This window comes from Schistocerca americana, chromosome 11 (genome assembly GCF_021461395.2).
Source record: "Schistocerca americana isolate TAMUIC-IGC-003095 chromosome 11, iqSchAmer2.1, whole genome shotgun sequence".
NCBI lineage: Eukaryota > Metazoa > Arthropoda > Insecta > Orthoptera > Acrididae > Schistocerca > Schistocerca americana.
Genome location: NC_060129.1, coordinates 187291124 through 187312543, shown reverse-complemented (window position 1 = coordinate 187312543; position 21420 = coordinate 187291124). Strand labels below are relative to the sequence as shown.

At 36.9% G+C, this 21420-nt stretch overlaps 1 protein-coding gene across 1 annotated transcript; it reads right to left on the bottom strand.

Moving 5' to 3' along the window:
- Window positions 1-1113: 1113 nt before the first annotated feature.
- On the bottom strand, window positions 1114-1797 carry LOC124553532 (piggyBac transposable element-derived protein 2-like). Its single transcript, XM_047127381.1, has one exon. It carries the CDS (start codon window positions 1795-1797, stop codon window positions 1114-1116), a length of 684 nt encoding a protein of 227 aa, XP_046983337.1.
- Window positions 1798-21420: the final 19623 nt, after the last annotated feature.

Genomic DNA, 21420 nt, shown 5'->3' with positions numbered 1-21420 from the left:
TCGTAGTCTGCATGTTTTATCACCTTGCTGTTCTGTTGTGAAGTGCCGCACTGTGCATTGGGAACTTTGGTTTTATACCCGTCCTCTCTTTGTTGACAGTTAGGGGATACTGTGGTCCCTAACGGATTGAACCTTCCTGTTCGGGAAATTAAAGGTCGTCGCTTTTGCCGTCAGCAGGTCCTGGCTTGTTGAAGGGCAACACCGTTTCTGGGACTCTGTAGGTACAAGGTCACTCGTGGTTCAGCTTTAGATGTAGCCTCACAATAATTTCCTGGCCATGAAAGTCGACAAGTCGATTATCCTGGTCCACAATACGCAGATGCCGTCCTATTGATACTTTCTCGATAATGTGAATCGTTGTGCTCATTGTCTTTATTTCAGATTTGAGTGTATTGACATTTACATGTAGCACAATACCTTTTCTAGACCATTTTAAAACTTTGTTTACATCGTCAATATCGTATACACCAGGTTCTATTTCCACAATTTCTGTGCACTATTAATTTCCAGACAAAATCTGTTGTTAGCCTATATGATATTCGGAAAGTTTTGTAAATCTCCAGACCAATCAGCGCAGTATTCCACTCCCAGTTGCCTAAATCAATTCGCACGTAATACAGGCGATCGATGTTTTAAAGTTAGAGTATATGGCATTGCATCTGAATATCAACTGATGAGTGGATGCTTAATGCAAGGAACATGATCCACAGATGCTCGCATGAGCAGGTATTAAAGTCTTGGTAGCGATGAAAATTGTAGAACACACGTCTTCTGTCGGTGAAGTATCGTTGTAACTCTTCTGGTGGTTGCAAGTCTGCATATGAGACGAAATAGTAGATGGTATTTGTATTTTTCTTAATATATGCCACCCAATGGTTTTCTAGCCCCCCCAAGCAACATCTCAATCCACAATTCTACATTCTCCTGGTTTCCACTAGTCTTTGGTAATGTATCCCGCATAAAAACACCTATGAATCTTGGAACATTGAGTTTGTTCCTAAGAAACTTCAGCAGATCTATATTTGTAAGCGGTCCATTCGGTAGAATAGTTCAGGGTTTTTTTATCTATGAAGAGACCTTGTCCTTTCTTGTATGGTTTCACAAATACATATGTCAACTGCTATGAAATGCAGCTAAGCATTTTCGATGTGCATTTAAGCATAAAAACACTTTGCAAGTTACATATTTTGCTCTAAAATGCTTTTTACAATACTCTCTATGACATTTTTGAAATACTTTTGTCTCAATTATCTCAGGCATGTGCTCTGTTTGCTTTCGGGTTTGTGGAGGTGGCAGTGTTATTGGTTTCCTTCTTTTTGGTGCACTTGTCTCAGGTTCTTCTTGTCTTGCATTGTCATTATGAGTCTCTTGTTGCTCTTGATTACCTAGAGTTTTGTTTCGATTCAGAAGCTGTAGTGCAAGTATCATCTTAAAAGATCTCAGTTGTAAGCTCTCCTTTGCTGGAGTGTTGGATTCCTTCTGTTCCTCTTTATACTGAAGCCAAGAATTACAAACTGCATCTGTAAAATGGCATATTGTTCTTAGTGTCCACTTCTTGGTCCTTGCACCCATTGGGCAGTAGGAATTGAGCGGATCTGCCATATCCACACCACCCATGTTCTGATTATAATTTTTTATTACACTGGGTTCCTCAATATGTAAATATTTGCTCTCTTTCTTGGACCACCTCCAGCATGTGTCACTAGGTTCAATACACTGTGCAGTGGACAGCATCACAACACTTTTGTTGTCCATCCATTTTGTAACTGCCAACTTTTGATCACTTCTGACCAGCATGTCACATGAGCCTCATCCTTCTTTCTGTAGATCCTTATGTGGCTTTAGCTGGATCTTCTTTGGAATTCTCTTATTCATAATGGTCCCTGTAGACACAAGACCTTTCTCAAGCAGCAAATCAGCTAATTTCACAGATGTAAATAATCTGTCATGGTAAATTATAAGGCCAGGATGTAATGATTTTGTGAGCAGCAAGATAGAAGCAGTACAAATTAGATGTAGAAGCACCTCCTGAGGAAATGATGTTTTGCCTTGGTAACAGACAAAATCTGGGATTGTGCAAAACAAACACGTTAATGCCAATTGGATTTGGTTTTCCTCTTACATACTGTTTGAAACCACAGTGGCCTTGAAATGGAACCATCATTTCATCAACAGCAATGTGGAGAGATCTGGGTTGTAGAAAACAGCCTCCTCTGACCCCTTCCAAAAATGGATGCACATTCCACAATCGATCTTTAAGTCTCTCATTTTCAGGTATGTCGTTGTCAAATACCACTTTCAGGGAATTCCTTAACTAAAAATATCTATCCCTAGTCATAGCCCCTGTTATATTAGATATCTCCCATTGTTTTTGCCAATACCTTCTTATTATAGGATACTGTAAGCTGGCCATCAGCGTAGTTACAGCAAACCAACTCATGATCTCTTCTGCAGTTCTCTCAAATGAGTGTAAACAGAGAGAAATCTACATACTGTACAAAATAATCGAGTCATGTCCATCCTTGAGAGCTGATCTATTGATAAGATTGAAAATTTGGAAGGTTTGGTGCCATGAAATTTCTTTGTCTCCAAGTTTCCCTGTTGTTTAAAACTTCTGTAATGTCCTAGAAACAATGTCACAAATGTAATATGTTTCCTCTAAGATGCATATTTACAAATATATGTTACTGTTACTGGAACTAAACACATAACTTTTTTTTCAATTTTAGTATTTTTGTTAAAAATGAACAATGTTAAGTACAGATATTTCAAAAATATTAGCCTCATTCCCATCTGCAACAAACTCTCAAATACTTCGTCAACATTTCTCGCCCTCTTTGTTTGAGCAAATTCGGAATACTTATCAATAACGATTAAAATATATTTGAATCCATTATTCTCATGTGAATATTTCCACATATCTACAAGATCAACCTGCCATAAGTCATCCAAACCTATAATCATTACATGCCTATGACAGTATGTTTTGAATGCTGGTTTGTGCAATTCTCAAACTACCATCTCCACACTCATTCGATTATACCTTTCTCTAAACTCTGAAATTACTGAGACAACCTCATTTGAATGAGTGGTATTGCACACAGCAACTGACACCATGAGCTGTCATAATCGATCAATTGCCTCATTGGGGTCATCAAAATATATAACACGGATAATTGCTGACTCTTTCCTGCCGAATGCCAACACAATAAGCACTGCTACACCAACCATATAATGATAATGGGTTTGTAATGTCTCTGTATTTCACACTGCATTGGTTTCCTTCTTCCCTGCGTAAACCAGTCAAATGTAGTATTTCACCATACACCTCCAAATATTTGGGTGAAAATTCTATTGTTTCTGTTGGTTTTAGGAAAATGAGGTTCAGTATACCTGGAGTTCTTTAAAGTCCCCTATCCTCTGTTTGTATTGTGTTTTAATTTAAAGCTATAGGCTGCGCCCCCAACATGTATGATTTTTCACCACTGACATGGAATTTTTGGTCTATCCTAGCATCCCTGTGATGGTTAATGAAAGCAGCAATAGCATCATGCTCGCTGCTGTGTAAGTTCACTGAGTGTTCATCGAGAGATTCAGTACCTAGTTTAAACATTTCTCATAGTGCCTGCTCTCGATCCAAATGTCCTAGTCTTAGCAACTGTAACTTCTCTCTAACAGCCTTCTGTTCATTGATCACCTCATGCTTAGTTGACATCTTACTGTATAATAAGCGGGCTGCTTCACATGCACATGCACATTATATACATTTCACTCAACCTTTACAGTTAAGCCATGTAGTTTCTTTTCAATTCCATGAACCTTTACAGCTAAGTCATCTACTTTCTTTCTCAAAATGATGCAGGTGTACGTCTCTAGTTCCTTAACCCTAGCATCAAATTCGTTGATCAGTCTCAAAACGGTCAGACCCATTCTCTGTCTATGCACACCTATCCTCTCAGGCTGAGTGTCTGACACATGTATACTGACATACACATCACTATTTTCAAAGCTGTATGTATAGAAACTCCTAAAAATTCCGTCTATACCTACCATGAATCAGTTTTCTTGATTTATCAGTAACAAGAAACCTGTACTGAGTCTGACACCAGCCACTCCTTACAAACATGAACTGCCATCTGAGGTGATCAAACACCCTATTAAGAATGATGTCTTACCTTCGAGTTGTCCAGGGACCGCCATTAATGGTGGTGACTTCAGTGTAATTATTGTCTATGAACAAAAGTGTCATATCTATTCATCTCATTCTGTATTTCTTTCAGTTACTTTCTGTACCAAACTCTCACGGTTTTTTGCCTCTGTGTGATTCATCATAGAAAGAAAGATCCTTTATCATTTAGCTACAATACAGCAGGTCAGCAACTGGAAGCAGTTAATTCCATAAATTGTCTGGGAGTAGGCATTAGGAGTGATTTGAAATGGAATGAGCATATAAAATTAATCATCGGTAAAGCAGATGCGAGACTGAGATTCATTGGAAGAATCCTAAGGAAATGCACCATTGCACTAAAATTAGATTCTTTGTTGAAAACCATTTTCAGAAGGATATCTTTGTAGGAAAATCAGCTAATGATAGTGTCTATAAATGGTATGGATTAAGCTGGTCCTCGTGTAACACTCGCCAGACAGCCATGCGGCCAACATTCAGTGTTGCAGCTATATGTCTTATACTGGCTCTATGGTTGTTGTCAACTGCATGAAGAATTGACACCAACCGTAGCAGTGTCCTCATCCTTCTAGGCCTCCCCCCATCGTGAGTATCAGGCTTAAATGTACCATGTTCCCTAAGATGACGATCAATGGCTTCAAACGTTTTCTGTTAGGGCACCTTTTTCCTGAGAAACTCTCCCACTACAAATATTGAGCGCAAGCGCCATTGCCATGTGCTAGTCCATGCATCACATGGGGCATTTTGGTACGCTGCTACTGCATGAACCAAGTTTGTCATTAAGTAGCAAACAGTGTCTCTGCAATACTTGTTACCTGTAAACAAGCAATGACATATGTAGTATGGCAACAGGGACTTGTGAAACAAAACACTGGTGATGCAAAATGTAACCATATGTCACCAAGAGCTCATATTCACATGATTCTAACGTTCTGTTCTCTTGTGTATTCCATGATTAAGGAGTTGGTGAAAAGGAGTTACAACATGGAAACAAAGCATTTCCAGACCGATGTTCATACAACATAATTTCTTCATCTGTGTGTGAGGAATGTATCCTGCATTTTGTGCCATACATTTTTATTACACTCTGTATATCTCTGCTACAGAAACGTCTTTGGATCTGTGATGGTGAAATAATGGCATGCTGGTAACCAGTTAGTTAGTTGAAATGAGTTAATCGTGGTGTAACTGTTCTGTGGCTAAAGTACAAGATGTGTGATATCTTCTCTGTAATTGTAGAAACTGATCTGTCAATGCAGTTATAAAATTTAAAAAAAGTGGAAATAAATATAAAAATGCACAATATAATTGGTATTTCAGTCTCGATCTACAACCTAGACCTGACTGTAGGAAAACTGATATGCACTATTGGAGACTAGATTTAAAACCACAGACTGAAATATTAATTATTGTTATATTTTTCAGCAGTAAAACAGTGCCAAAATGTGCAAAGAACGGTGGATGACAAATGCAGGATAATGAGGTACTTGGATCCTACAGATTTCTAGAAAAATTGAGAACAGAGCACACTGTCGAAAACAATTGCAGAATTGAAATGTAGCACGTGGAGATACGTGCAGCCAACAACACTTCTTACATAGTTCAGTGTTTTCAATATACCTAATTCGACACTATTTTATCTGTGGGAAACAATAGGAAACACTCATGACGAAATCTGTGGTGGAAAGATACTCTCAGAAACAGTGGGATGGCGACAGATGTACAAAACCGATTGGGTCTAGAAGAGGTAAAGACTCAAGGTTCAGAAGAAATAATGAGAATGTTAATAGTTCAGTTGCAAAAGATGGAAGCAATATTAATGCAAGATGCTGGCGAAAAATTACATTTCAAACTTTAAGGAAACTACATTCAAATGGTTCTAAAATCACACGCCAAAACTTAAAGAAAGCAATGAAGGTTGGAAGGAAGGAAGAATAGGGTTTAATGTCCATCGACGTTGAGGTCGTTACTGATGCAGCACACATTGAAAATTTTTCAAGGGCAAGGATGCCCTTTCAAAGAAACCATTCTAGCATCTGCCTGCAGCGATTTAGGGAAATCAAGGAAAACTTAAATCTGGATGGATCCGTGCAAATCTGAACTGATTTCCTTCCAAACATGTGCCCAGTGTGCTAAGAAATGCGCTGTCTTGCTTTGTAGAAATCAATGGACAACCGCAGTTGAAGTTAGCAGGAAACAGTGAAAAATTATGAGTGTCTAGGAAGGAAATCAAACAATGACTAAGAAAAATAGAAAGTGAAATTGAAATTTGCAGTGAGGAAATATTAAATTTGAATGAGTGAATCGAAATCGGATTCAATCATGCAAGAGTTAGGAACACTAATAGTAATGGCAGTGACGACTGTTTTATTTTTAGAGGAGAAAATTCAGTTGAAGTAACCAATAGTAATTCTGTCGAACAAGACGCAATTTTGAGTTGTAGTATAATGCCTGAAACACATTCTCATCAGTTTGAACCTCTTGTCCAAACTAGCAAAATATTACATGGAATTTGCAGAACTTTAAAAAAGAAGATTTTATGAAACAAATGTTATGAACATGCAGCGTTATATATTTTTTTAAATATCTGTAAAATAAAAGACGAAAATATTTATGTGTTGACTCACTCTCATATTAATAAAGTTTTGGCTGATTATAGCGCTTTCCATTACATTTATTGTGACGATAGTTTGAAAATGCTGAAAACTGTGTCATAGAGACATTTATGGGAGATGATGTTACATTTATGTGCAAGCCTGCAAAGGGTACGGTCAAAAGAAATCTAGCGTTTATTTTTCTGCAGTATGTTGCAAAGATTTGGAGTAGGAAGTGTTAAAACTCACTTTCACTATTAGAATCATAACAGAGATTGAAGCAGAAGCTGTAGTGACAAGTGATGCTATGTGTGAGCATTGATGATTATGTTCCCACCGAGTCATGAAACTGTGACTATGAAACGAGTGTGAAAACTGCATTGCCCCAGACAAAGCAGCGTTACTTCTGAAGTTTTCTCCCTTTCCTGCTGCACTTTTTCTCCTACTCATCTGTTGAGCTTTAAATGTTATCTTCTACTTCAATAGCACTTAGCTGAGAATCATCTTTACCAGAGATTAAGAATGGTTAAAATTAAAATGTAGTCTTACAGCACAGGGAAAAAATTATTTACATGTCACTTTTGCTTAATGAGAAATAAACTGATATTTTTGGAAAGGGAATGTTCTTATTATATGTGTCTGAAAAGGGTGCTGTATAAATTAATAATTTTTATGTATTTCTATATTTCGGTTTTTTCTGAAGCCAAGGATGTATAAGACAAAATGATTACCATATTAAAGAAAAGTTGATGAAATATTAGATGAGCCAGAGTGTATTCATACTATTTCAAGGAAGTGTGAGTGGATTAGGGGAAATTTTTACATTTTCAGGATGATTTTGAATTTGTTGTGAATAACTTACTGGCAGAGAGGATCTTACATGTTTTTGAAACTGTTTCAGTAAATAGACGAAAATGCGAACAATTATTGACCCTTGTTATTGAACTATTGTCCATTTTTCTTGAAACTGGTTTTCTGCTGAACTATTTTCTGAAAGATGGGATTTCAGACTTATTACTGTTTTAGCGTAATATTGTGGGTGTAGTCAGCTATAAACGTGCTTACTGAAGAAACATCTGACATATTAATGAGGAAACTTGTTTATGGAGCTCTTTGAGCTTCAGTTTTGCAAAATGTGTCAACTCTGTTTCTTATCCCTGTGGCAATTAGAGATAAGTGTTAACTTGTGGAAAGTACTTACTTGTCACCACATCTTCAAAGAAAAATTGGAAAATGACTTGTTATATTGCTACTTATGTGAGAATCTCGAAGAAGAGTTGATATGGTTGTTTGGTGTAAGTGCTATGCCATCATGAATGTGGTATGGAAGTTATGACCAGAACAACTTTGTAACTTATATATTATTTTGAGGGTCTTGGAGTTTTGTCGAGTTGTGTGAATATATTATGTGGGATATGTTTATATGGTGGCGTGAAGTAATGGTTTGCATTCGTCATTTTGATGGAAATGATGACAATGATGACATACATTGTGTCAACTTAGTGTATGTTCTGTGCAGAATATAAGTTGATTTTGTGCTATCACTTGTGATATTTTGTCTGTCAATGATACGACAATTTGGTAATATGTTATTTGTGAGTCTGGTGGTGTTGCAGTAAGTGAATCTCAGTTAGCAGATTTGAAATAATGGTATGTGACCTTGATAAGGAAGTTACGATTATTATATGTCTGAAGTGTAGAATAAATTAATGTTGTATCTGACTACACATAAGTTATATCTAATTACGATTCTGCCAAAATCGTCTGACACATTAGAGATAAAAAACAGAAATAGAAAATTGATAAAATAAAATGGAGGATGTTGAAATTGGAATAATATTAGGGAAGTGTACAGTTGTAATTTAAATGAACAAGGCAAACATTTGTGAAACTTGGCTGTTGGATAAAATAATGTATAAGCCAACTTCTGAGACTACTGTGAGACCATTTTTAAGTATTGACCTATTTTCCAGTTGAGACAGTGTATTATCTTCTAATTTTCGCTCTTTTTCTTGCTGTAGAGCAATTCCTCAGGCACCTGTGTATAGCTTACTTTTCCATAACATTATTCTCTTTCTAGTAGTGTGAATTGCCTCTGCCACTTTTAACATATCCGTAGTACTCTAAAATGAATTATAATACTAAATTATTTAATATGTTCTTTATTGCTTGCAGTATTTTGTTGATGATCATCCTTACATCTTTTCCTGAACTGTCCATATGACACAATTTTATGAATTTGTATAGGGGAGACAGGGGACGAAAGTTATATTCTGCATATTGCATTTTTTTATTAGGTCCCTGTAAATGTATTAAACAAAACGGACTACTGTGCATGTTCTGTGGGGCTTTCCTAACAGAACGACATTTAGTTTCCCCAAAATTACATACAATTTCTATTGTGAAATTAATTTTAAAACATCAATGTATGTAGATTAAAACTGTGTGCTCGACCGAGACTCGAACTCGGGACCTTTGCCTTTCGCGGGCAAGTGCTCTACCAACTGAGCTACCGAAGCACGACTCACGTCCGGTACTCACAGCTTTACTTCTGCCAGTACCTCGCCTCCTACCTTCCAAACTTTACAGAAGTTCTCCTGCGCACACTCTGCTGCAGAGTGAAAATCTCATTCTGGATCAATGTATGTGTTAGTTTTGTCCCTATTCTGGGAACGATAGTAACACTGGTAGGCTACAAAAGTAACATAATAAGTAAAACTTCATTTTGTCATATAAATGATTTAAGTAAATTGCCTTTACCAAATATTAAACAAACGTCAATAAGCGGCGGAAAAATATAAAACTTCAGTTATATTTGCAACTTTTAAATTAACTGAGATAACTGTTAATAATACTGAATGAATCCAGGCATTATGATAAAACGTTCATGAGTCAATTAAATAGAAGAGTAAATATAATTGCGTAGGCTTCTGCGGCCAGAGTCAGTCGACATAAAAGTTTTCTAGGTTTGGTACCGCGTCATAATGTAAAAAACTACTGCAGCCACACACTGTCAGGTGGCTTGCGGAGTATGAACGTAGATGTAGATATGATGCGGTACTAAATACAGAAAACTTTTATGTCAGAAGAGTAAATGATACGTCCTATTCAGATTCGCAGTTGTGATACACATACATATTCTCCCCTTTGGCACAAGCAACATGCTGTTGCGCTCTTGGCATGCTGCTTTTTTAAATTTAGCTTCTTCTTCGCTTTCTTCGTCTGCAAATGGGCTCTTAGCTCTTCTTCTAAGGCCAATTTCTCTGGGGAATCGGTCAAAATTGCAAGCTTTCTCCTCTTCCTCCCTTTCCTTGTTTTATGCCTTGGGTCTGGTTTTGGGAACTGATGAATAGCTTCAGATGATAACTGAAGGACGTGACTGTAAACAACTAGGCCCTGCGTTGCATGCTGCCACACCTGGATGTGTTTCCTCATGTGTTCATGCTGGATCAGTATTAGATATGCTCACAGCTTCAGATGGTCAGCCGAAATACGCTAATGGCTCTGCCAAGGACACAGTTTGCTGTTCATGATCAGAAGCTTGTGGCGCTGGGCGATCGGCGACAGTAGGTGGCGCAAAATCAGTTTCACTGTGCACACTCCGATTGCATAGTACTATGCCTGTGCAATGAAAGCCTGCTGCAATGTTTTTGGGAGCTACAGCAAGTGGATGTGCTTCTCTTACAATGGAAGGGATGTCGAAAATTGACATGGTCTTTCCTGGAGATTCCTGATCCAGCTCCAGACAAAAGCATTGACCATCTTTTTAAATGATCATAAATTGAATGGTCTAGAGGCTGCATCCTGTGCGTACAATGTGATGGGGATGACAACGTAACTACCCCCGTAGCTTTTTCAAACATTTGGGCTTCTATGGATATATGAGATTGGTAATTGTCAAGAAGCAGCAAACATTTGTGCTCGGGAGTTGGTTTAGCAAATTTTGCAAAGGGGTGCAGGAACACCAAGAATTCCTCATTCCACATCCAACCACTTGCATTTCCTTCTCCAGTGCAAACAGTAGGATCATCTCAAACAGAATGGTCATGATACCTCAGAAAGGGAGTACAAAGAGAGGGGTAGTTCTGCTTCCTAGAGTACTGACAGCAATAGAAACTGTGACAATGGGGCCCCTTTCAGCCATAGTGATGGCTCCAATCTGCTTTATTCCACGTTTAGCGAAAATCCTGTTTGGCTTCTGGACGGTGGTGATACCTGCATTGTCCATATTCCAGGTGTCCATGGGCTAGAACTTGTATCTCTCCATAACATTAGCCAAGATGCTAAAAAAGGCATTCACATTTGTTAGATTAAACCTTGTTGCTAGAGCGAGACTTGCGACTTGAGGCGACGGAATAGCCAACTGCGGATTCGTCTTCATGAATGTTAAAAACCAGTAAGGACCTGCAGTTTGGTTATCTACCCAAGTCGATGGCATTTAAATAATGTTTATTGTTGCCAGTTCGTGAGCTAATTTACGGATATCCTTAGGACAAACTCAGTAAAATATCGCTGACGCATTAATTACATTTTCAGCTATTACTTTTCCTTCTTCATCAGAGAACATTTGTTTATGCTTCTATATCTGACGTGAGGTCAGTGTGCTGCCATCACACACACACTTCTCTCTCTTTTTGATGTACTGATGCAAAGTCGCATGGCACATATTGTGTTTTTTTACTGCTGCTGTAACACTTACGCTAAAATTTTTAACATCATCTACCACAATTTGATACACAGGTGTAACAGTTAGTCCTCTTGTAGTCGTCCTAACTAGTGATCTCTCCTGTAATAAAATAACTAAATAACTAAGTAAATAGATTTTTTGAGTAAAACACTGTAGCAATATCTCCTAACAGTATTATACGTAATTTACTGACGCTAATGAGAAAAAGAAGGGGATCTGTGTTCCTAATACTCTTTTCTCAGTGACAGGAACGAAAGTAAGAGTGTTACGTCTGTCCCCAGAAGAAATGTTACTTTCGCCACCCACAACACTTTTCTCTTAAATTCGTACTTTTTGCATGATCTATTTCAAATAATAAAAGCATTGATAGTAACAGTAGCGTAAAAATGAGCGTTTTACATAGTTAGATTATTATAGTAGACTTATGTTTACAGCTTTCCTTGGCCCTTTCACACAAATAATACGCTGCGGTTTAAGCTAAGAAATAATTTACAGCAGGAAAGCGATAAATATGATAGAGCTGGGATCTATAAAATTCAGTGTAACACGTGCAAGGCAAGCTATGTAGGCCAAACTGGTAGGTCTTGTAAAGTACGTTACAAAGAACATAGCGATTTTTTCCGGCTTAATAATTTCGAAAAGTCAGCTGTAGCCACGCATATTTGAGAAACGGGACACCCCATGTTGGGAATAGATCAGGATCTCGTTATTTTACATAGACAGGAGAAAGGCAAAAAGCTGGATCTACTAGAACAGCTGGAAATTACGATACATAGGGTGGATAATCAGAACAGACTGAATGAACAGCTAACTGGTGATACAAATAACTTTTTCGAACATTTCACTGGTTTCCTTTTGTAACTACATTTTTAGCAATTGGCAGGATACCATCATTTCATGAGGTACTTGGAACATGTATACGTTATCTGTTTGTATAGACATCTCTGTGACTTCCTTGTTTTGTTACGCGTGAGCTCACTCGCGTTTCAGTGTCGTGTTTGGCTACGTGGTGTGTGGTATCAACGAGACGCACAGGCGGTTTACGACGATAGAGGAGAGAGCCATGTGGTTAGATGTTGAACACCATAGGCGACACCATTTTAGAGTTTTTTATATTTTGATGACTATGTGGAGATGCACCTTGGAAGACACGGCTGCAACAAGGGAAGTAGCCACTATGTTTCAATTTTATTATCAATTTTATTGTGCCAGGTGCATGTTCCATTTTAGCGAGTTGTACAGGTTCTTTTACTTTTTATTATTCTGACGATGGAAGCTTGAATTCCGAAACGCGTCAATCTTAGTGTTTTACACTATAAACAAGTGGTTGAGCCGATATATTTCTTAACATTGACATTCAAAACCACAACCTCTCGTCCAGTATGGATAAAATCAAATTTATATTCGTATTTCTTTGATGTCACGAGACAAGTTACTCACTGTACGAAAGAAAAATGTTTTCTTCTTTTAAAATTTTCCAATGGATGGTGCTTGCATCATTTTGCTAATATATATTAGCACTTGATTATTGGTACCCTGCCCTTGACTGACAACATTCAACCAAAATCATAAATGCATGATTCTCATTCTTTAATATTTTTCCTTTACTGGCGTGTCACTCTAGTGGTACTGATTGCAATTTCATGAGTTTTGTGAAAGTATTTTTGTAATTTCATTATTCTGGGCTACTATTTCCATCTAATAGAAGAGTGCAAATTGGTTTAAAACATACCTCTGCTAAAGAAAAGCAATAATTATTCTTTGCCATGAATTTGTAATTGCACCTTTCATTTCAAGTCTAACACCACAATACATATTCAGTCATTTGCATTAATCTTATTTCAGGAAGACAATATAAGATTCTATAACTGTCAAATATCAGTAACACATTCAGCTTAATGTCACAGTTTTATGAACTTTGTCAAAAATTTATTGTAAATTCAGTCCATATGATTCATTAACTCAAAATTGGATTAACTTTGAAATCATTTCTTGATCTTGGTTTTATTTAAAAGTAAACTTTGATAAGTCTTAACTTTTGTCACGCCTGGATTAACACACACACACACACACACACACACACACACACACACACACACACACACACACACATACATACAAACTACATATTTTCCACATTTAACATCAATTTCAAAAAAAATGTTGTCATTCTATACACACTTTACGTCTTTGTGCTATCAGATCTGTAACTTCGATAGTTTGCTTTTGTTTTTATGACCTAATTAACCAGTCACATGTCTATTTACAACACACTGATAAAATCCAGAAATTTTGTTTCGTTAATAACACTATTGTTCACTTTGTAACATGATGTATGATTAAATGTTGTTTTGTCACGCTTCTCAATAACAATAGCTGCTTACCTCAAGACTTCTCACGACAAAGATACTTGACTTTTTGAAAACTTTGCTTTCATAATTGTACAGGATGACCCTGCTTCTGCACAATTTGTATCTCTATGGGGAATAAAAATGTCATATATGAGCTATTCATGACATTCTGTGAGGGTGATAAGGCTGATAGCCTCTGATCAAAACAATCTATATATATATATATATATATATATATATATATATATATATATATATATATATATATATATATGGAAACTGCCATTGTAGATTGTTTTGATCAGAGGCTATCAGCCTTATCACCCTCACAGAATGTCATGAATAGCTCATATATGACATTTTTATCCCCCATGGAGATACAAATTGTACAGAAGCAGGGTCATCCTGTACAATTATGAAAGCAAAGTTTTCAAAAAGCAAGTATCTTTGTCGTGAGAAGTCTTGAGGTAATCAGCTATTGTTTTATATATATATATATATATATATATATATATATATATATATATATGCGTATGGTATCACTTGTGGTCATATTTGTGCAGTTATTGGTTTCTGCTGGGAGCTTGGTTTATTAGCATACTTTTTGTTGCTGAATTTCTGTATCCTCTTTAAATATAATATTAATAATGGGTACGCTGTAACTCACTATGTATACTCCAGAGAATAAGTCATTCTGATATTTTTTACATGCAGTACACATAGAACTATATAAAATCATATTTTGCGATGTAGGAATAATTAAAAAGAGAGCAAGTAATACATGATACTATTTTTGTTGACACTTTTTAAAAAATCACTTATATCATTATAAATATTTAAATATATATCTTTGCATAAATAATGTTTAAGTCTTGATATGGATCTGATTACTGGAAAATATCAGGCATTTGATCCCCAGGGGATTGTTGAAAAGAAGACAAAAGTAATACTATTTTACTTCCTGTCACCACTACTGTAAAATTACCTTCATTTTTTACATTTAGACTGCTATATAAAAGCATTTTTTTGTGAGTTCACTATTATCAATATAATAGACATGCATAAACAAATATTAGTAAACACTGTTGAATTGTCTGCAAATGCATGTTCACTTCTTCTGCTCGCGTTTGTGCCACTGTAAATAAGGCTTTAGTTTAAGAGTTTGTTACTGGTCAGTTGCTACTGCACAAGATGGCACTGCAATCAGCTCCACATTGCTTTCTGATGCCACCGTGATTTAAGCACCAAAGATAACAATTGCCACAGTTTTCCATGTGCTGTCGCCACCACCTAAGCTTTTGCATCAGAGACTGATACACTGTGTCATAGCTATATATATGGCCACTGGAAGCCTAAGAGAGTAAGTGTTACGCTGCTTGTGTTTAGCCTGTTGGGAACTGGGCAATCAGGAGAAATCCCCATCAAGTAGATGCCATTGTTTGTTGCAGCTGATGCTGAAGAGTAGCTTTGCACGAAAACATAGTTTATTGTATGTCTCACATTTCCTTTCAAGTGCTGTCTCCTGTGCATTCAAAAACATTGCTACAGGGCTGCGTTATTTGATGATTGGTTGATTGATTTGGGGGATGGGACGAAAAAACGAGGTCCTCAGTCCCATGCGATTAGGAAAGGATGGGGAAGGAAATCAGCTGTGCTCTTTCACAGGAACCATCCTGGCATTTATCTGAGGCCATTAAGGGAAATCATGGAAAACAAATCAGAATGGTCAGATGAGGGTTTTAACCACTGTCCTCTCAGATCTGAATCCAGTGTGCTAACAACTGATCCACCTCACTCGGTGCACTATTTGTCAGACATATATTTTATAATGGGTGTTCACTATGGTATGCAAAGCTGCTGCTATTTAGCTAACGTGGGGGCCTCACAGACTGCTCTGCCATCTTACGTTTTTCTCTATACTTGTAGGATTGGGCAATAGTTTCTAAAAGGAGTATGACACAATTCTGGAACAAACTCGAAATAATTGCTTATGAAGGGTAGAAGATTTCCATGCAGTCATGTGTAAAACGTGGAGTAGATTAACAGAATTAGTAGTAGTTGACTGCTTGGTACAAACGCCTGATAACTGTAAAGTAGCTTGTTAGAACATCTAAAGTAGCAAGTAATTTAAAAGCTGAGAGACAAGCAAAATTCCTTATTGTTGAAAATGTATATATAGCAACAACACTGCTCAATCTCCAGAAACAAAAAGTCTTATTTTCTACTTGACATTTTGCATTTTTACACCAGATTCTTATTTAGTATGAATATTGACATTTTCACACATTTAATAATAAAAATTAAAAATGTTATTTTTCAGGAAATCCTAAATCAATATTTTTTACTTAACACTTCTATTTCTATATAAACACAGATTTAAATGAAAAAGAAAGAAATTGACATTCGAAACAGAAACTTTGCAATTAACAAACTTCCACACTATGCTAACAGTTCGCAATGGCTACTTTAATAAAATTCAAATGTTTTGCACTTGACAGCATTTAGAAATCTTCTACTCCTCAAAAGCAATTCTTTCAAATTTGAATCATATTGTTTAAGGAAACTGATGTCTGATGACTGAGCTTCAATCCATCAATATGAATAAAATGGAAGTGCACAGAGCAGCCAATAATGTTCCCTTGTGAGACAATACCTTGGTAGAAGCTTTATTTGTCTTTCAGGAGTTGATAGCTTAGCCTGGTTAACACTAGACATCAATAGAATGGAAAATAGTGGCGGGCAATGCAATGATCAAATAGTGCCATCTTCACACTAGATGGAACATCAACATGATATCACTTTGCTTGTCACAGTAGTGAATGGCGGAAGTGAAGTTATGTCCCCTCCATAATTAAAAAAATCGGTATATAGTGTCAGAATGAAGAACCTAGCAATGATAAAGGATATTAATGGCCAAAGCAACATTCATAAAGGATGTTCTTTACAAAATTTTCATAGTAAACTGCTAGGAACTGAATCATTAGGAAAAGTGTGGCCCAAACATTTCTGTACATCGACACTAATATTTGCTAAAGAAATTATACATGTAGAAACATGTATAACAAAACTGGAATACTATGCAGAATCTTTTCACCTTACCCACTGTATGATTTCTTTCTCTGTACTAAATAATGTAAGAAATAACACAATTTTATTCTTCAATAGAGCTGACTGTTTCACTGTCAAAAAATTGCTTCGTAAATTCTTGTTCTTATTTACAGAAGCGCGCACACACACACACACACACACACACACACACACACACACACACACACACACACACACACACACACGTATATCTAGCCACACACACACACACACACACACACACACACACACACACACACACACACACACACACACACACGTATATCTAGCCACTCTTATGGAAGAACATTCAATAAAAAAAGGAAGCTTGCCATAGAAAGTTAGCAATGTGCCAAGAAAACAAATCATAATAGTAAAATAAAAACTAATAATATGCAAATGTATGAAATCCACTACTGTTACATGAGTGAAGCATGGTGAATGTAGATTAACTTGTGGTGTTAGCAGATGATGACGTCTTCTTCGTCGTCATCCCCTCCCCCTCCACCAGTGTCACGTCTTTATTCCCAAGAAACCTTGACATTAATGTTGTGTTTCGTCCCATTCATGCGCTATGTGAATGCATTGTGAAATGCTTTTGATGTTCTATTCTGTCATGTGTGAGTCGCCCTTTATGACAGTGTGAGTAATGACCACAAAGTATATTAGTTCAGTGGGGTGCTCCTTCAATTTGCACTCTTCCTGACATCACACTAGATTATTTCCAATTCATCACTCTACATTTCTCAATATCATTCGATATTACATTGAGGCTAAATGCATTTGACAGTAAGTGGGCAGACTGAAATGTAGCATTGCGCACCTGGTAATCAGCAGCACGACTGAGTTGAAAGTACAAAATTTATGCCATTTTTTTGTCACTCTTAAAGCGAATATTGTACATTGGACAGAATGGGATGTGCAATGAAAGTTTTATGTCGATACACATTTTGATGATATTTTTAAGCTTTTATAGAAATTTATGTTGTCGTAAGAGTTTTATAACGATTATGACACTATTGACAATAATTAAAGTTTTAAAATGTTAACGAATTTGTTACGAATATTTAGATGAGCATATTTATCCCCTGTGCTGTTTCGAAAAACATTACTCATATTGCACTTTCAGATATCTAGCTACCTGCAAGCAGCAGACGATGTGCTCTGTTGGTGCTGCACATTTTTCTGTATTTTGACTGATAACAAATGCTGCAGTGTTCTTGTTCAGCATGTTAGCGTAGAAGTTGGCACAGATACAGATAACTAAAACATCTGTGCAATTCGCACGCTTATTTGTATCTAAAGGTCGACTTTGGAATTTTTCTTTGTGCGAGACTGCATGGGCCGAGTTGATATTCTAGATTCGCATATTTTACTGATGAAGTCACTTCCACATAATCTTTTATCGATCGTATGATTACCCGTTTTTATTGTGGTCTATTGTGAAATTCGAACATTCGCGTGTGTCACAGTAAACTCCTACTGTTATTGTTAATTCTAGGCTTAAACTCAATTGTGCTCTTTTAAAATTTTTGAGAGTAGTAGGCCCATAGGATCAGAACAGTTACAGCATTCACACAGGTGTTCAAACAATCATTCCTCACACGCTCCATATGTGAATGGGACGTTAAAAAACACTGATAACAGGTAGAATAGGACGTACCCTTTGGCATGCACTTCGCAGTAGTTTGTCGATATTGATGTATATGTATATGTAGATGATGAACAATGTTCTTAATTATTACAAAGTGTTCCTGTGAAACAGCGGTAAGTAACAGCTAAACACTTCAGGCATCGCTTTCAAAATACTTGTTTCTTAGGTTTCAGTTAAATAAGAATTTTATGGGAGTAATCCGTGCCCTTGTTGGTAGAAAGATTATTTCGTTTATTACAATGGATATGGAAGAAATACCTCAACGTCTGCATGATTACTCTACAAGTCAAACTTAAAGTGCCTGGCAGACGGTTATTCGAACCGCCTTCAGACTAGTTCTATAGCATTCCACCCTCTAACAGCGCGTAGTAAAGTACCTCTATATGTTCTGCGATTTCTCTTATATTTCTCGCTGACCATTTCCACCTATGTACGTTGGCGACAATAAAATATTTCCTCATGCACGGGAGAATGTTAGTGATTGAAATGTCGTGAAATGATCTCGCTGCATAGAAAAGTGACTTCGATTTAATGGTTGCCATACCAAGTCGCATATCATATTCGTTACTGTCTCTTCACTACTTCGCGATACTACAAAACGAGCTGCCATTCTTTGTTCTTTCTCCATGTCCTCTGTCAATCCTACCAGATAAGGATCCCACGGTGTACATCAACACTCTAACAGAGGACGGAGAAATGTAGTGTAAGGAGTCTGTTTAGCGGTTCCGTTGCATCGTCAGAGCCTTCTGCCAATAAAATGCGGTCTTTAGTTTGCCTTTCCTTCAGCATTATCAACGTAATCGTTCCAATCCTAGTTATTTAATTGAATTGACAGATCCCGAACTTGAGTAATTTATCATGTAACCAAAATTTAATGGATTTCTTTTCGTACTCATGAGGATGACCTCACATTTTTCGCATCATACAGATATTTTGTCTGAATTAGTTTGCAATTGGATTTGGTCTTCTGATCACTTTACTCCACAGTAAATAACACCATCATCTGACTCAATGATTTTCCCTTTATTACTACATACTGTGACCGTTCTGGCAGAAAAATAATGAATCCATTCGCATAAATAAGGCGCGGAGTTTGTTTAGAAGTGTCTTCTGAGGAATCTTATGAAAAGATTCTTGAAAATTTGGAAATAGAGTATCAATTTGAGATCTCCTGTCAATAGCATTCATCTCTTCGCGTGAATAAAGAGCTAGTGGTGTTTCACTGAAAGCTAAAAATTCTTTCTGTTTCAATTTCTTTGCTCCTCCTCCACTGTTCTGCTCTGTGTTTGTTGGTAAAAAATTTATTTCCGTCTAAGCTGAGGGTGTTTCATAACAGAGGTATTCTTCTCTTTACATTTTATATCTTTGTTCCTCTGGAGAGATATTTACTGAAAAGCCTTTTGTACTAGAAGCCTAAAATTTTTACGCCAATGTCGGTAGGATCTGTCTACTATTTCTAAATTCTCTGTCAGAAGTGTAGTTTGCCTTTTTTCTGGTTATCAGTATTAGTCCTCAGATTTGTTGTATCTCTTTTATCAAGCACTCTTTGGGAGAGAAAATGACGTGTCTAGTTTGCCTTGCAATCTATTCCTTTTTTTGAATCTGCCATTCATCTGGGAGCAGGCTCAAAGGGTGACAGTTCTATGTCTACATGTACATCTACACCAATACACCATCCACCTTAGGCGCGCAGCAGTTCTCATAACGAGTTTGCTTGTCAGAGGAATATCGATGTTTTCTGCGCAGAGTATCACATTTTTCCCTTCGTTATTTCGTTTACTTACGTGGTATGCAAAGCGGACTCAGTATACCTGAACAATTATTCTATTTGAGAAACACGTACTAACATCTCAGCAGCAACTGTACCTGACACTCCCAGAATCTTTTGCTGAATGCAATGCTCCATTCCTCTAAAATTAAACTCACACTGCCTTCGATTCTGAGACATCTTTCCCTATTCTTGTGTCGAAGTATCTCATATAACAAATGGAAATAATCACATATTTTCTGTATTAAATTTCAGTGAGTTTTTTTGAATGGACAACTGTTTCCCACCGGTGTTGCCAGTAGTAACTCGTGACCGTACATTGTGTGTTCATAAATGTATTAATTCAGATATGTAGTGAGAGTATGAAATTAATATCTTCTATACAACAGTTATGCTTTTCAAAATATTTACAAAACTGCAGCTGCTGCCAATAATAAGAACAGTAGTAATAATAATAAAAATAATATGCACAACTTTTCTGAAAAAAGTTGTTTTGGGTGATTTTGTTATTTTTTACACAATTAAGTAGAGATTAGGGCAAGAACGAAACAATGCCTAAGGTTGAGTTACTCGCCGTATCGCATTTTCATTCAAATGCCAGTCTTTATGCTTTTTTTCTGACAAATGTACAAGATCCCTAAGAGACGTATTAGCAAACGAATTCACTTGTGGGCAGAAAATCAGACATTGTTATATTACACCCACACTCACACTTGTTACACACTTCTTTGTTCGGTTGTAGTCACTTTTGCAGTCAATGGAGCTGGCCTGGGAAGCCCTAATTCCTTTGCAGCTAACTTTTCCTGGTAATTTTCTTGTCTGTTAGCACTTAAAACATATTCAACACAGTTCATGTTGACACCACACACAGGAGCAGATTCTAGCACACTAAACAACCTACTCCAGACACAAACTACCGTTTATGGAAATGGTTATATTCATGTAGTACCATCTTCGAACATGATCACTTGACCAGAATACAGATGAGGCGCTGAGAACCATACAGACCAAAAGCACACAATCATCGATCACACATTTAACTAAACATCAAATAAACGGGTGAGAGAGCTTTTCATCACTGTTCATATACACA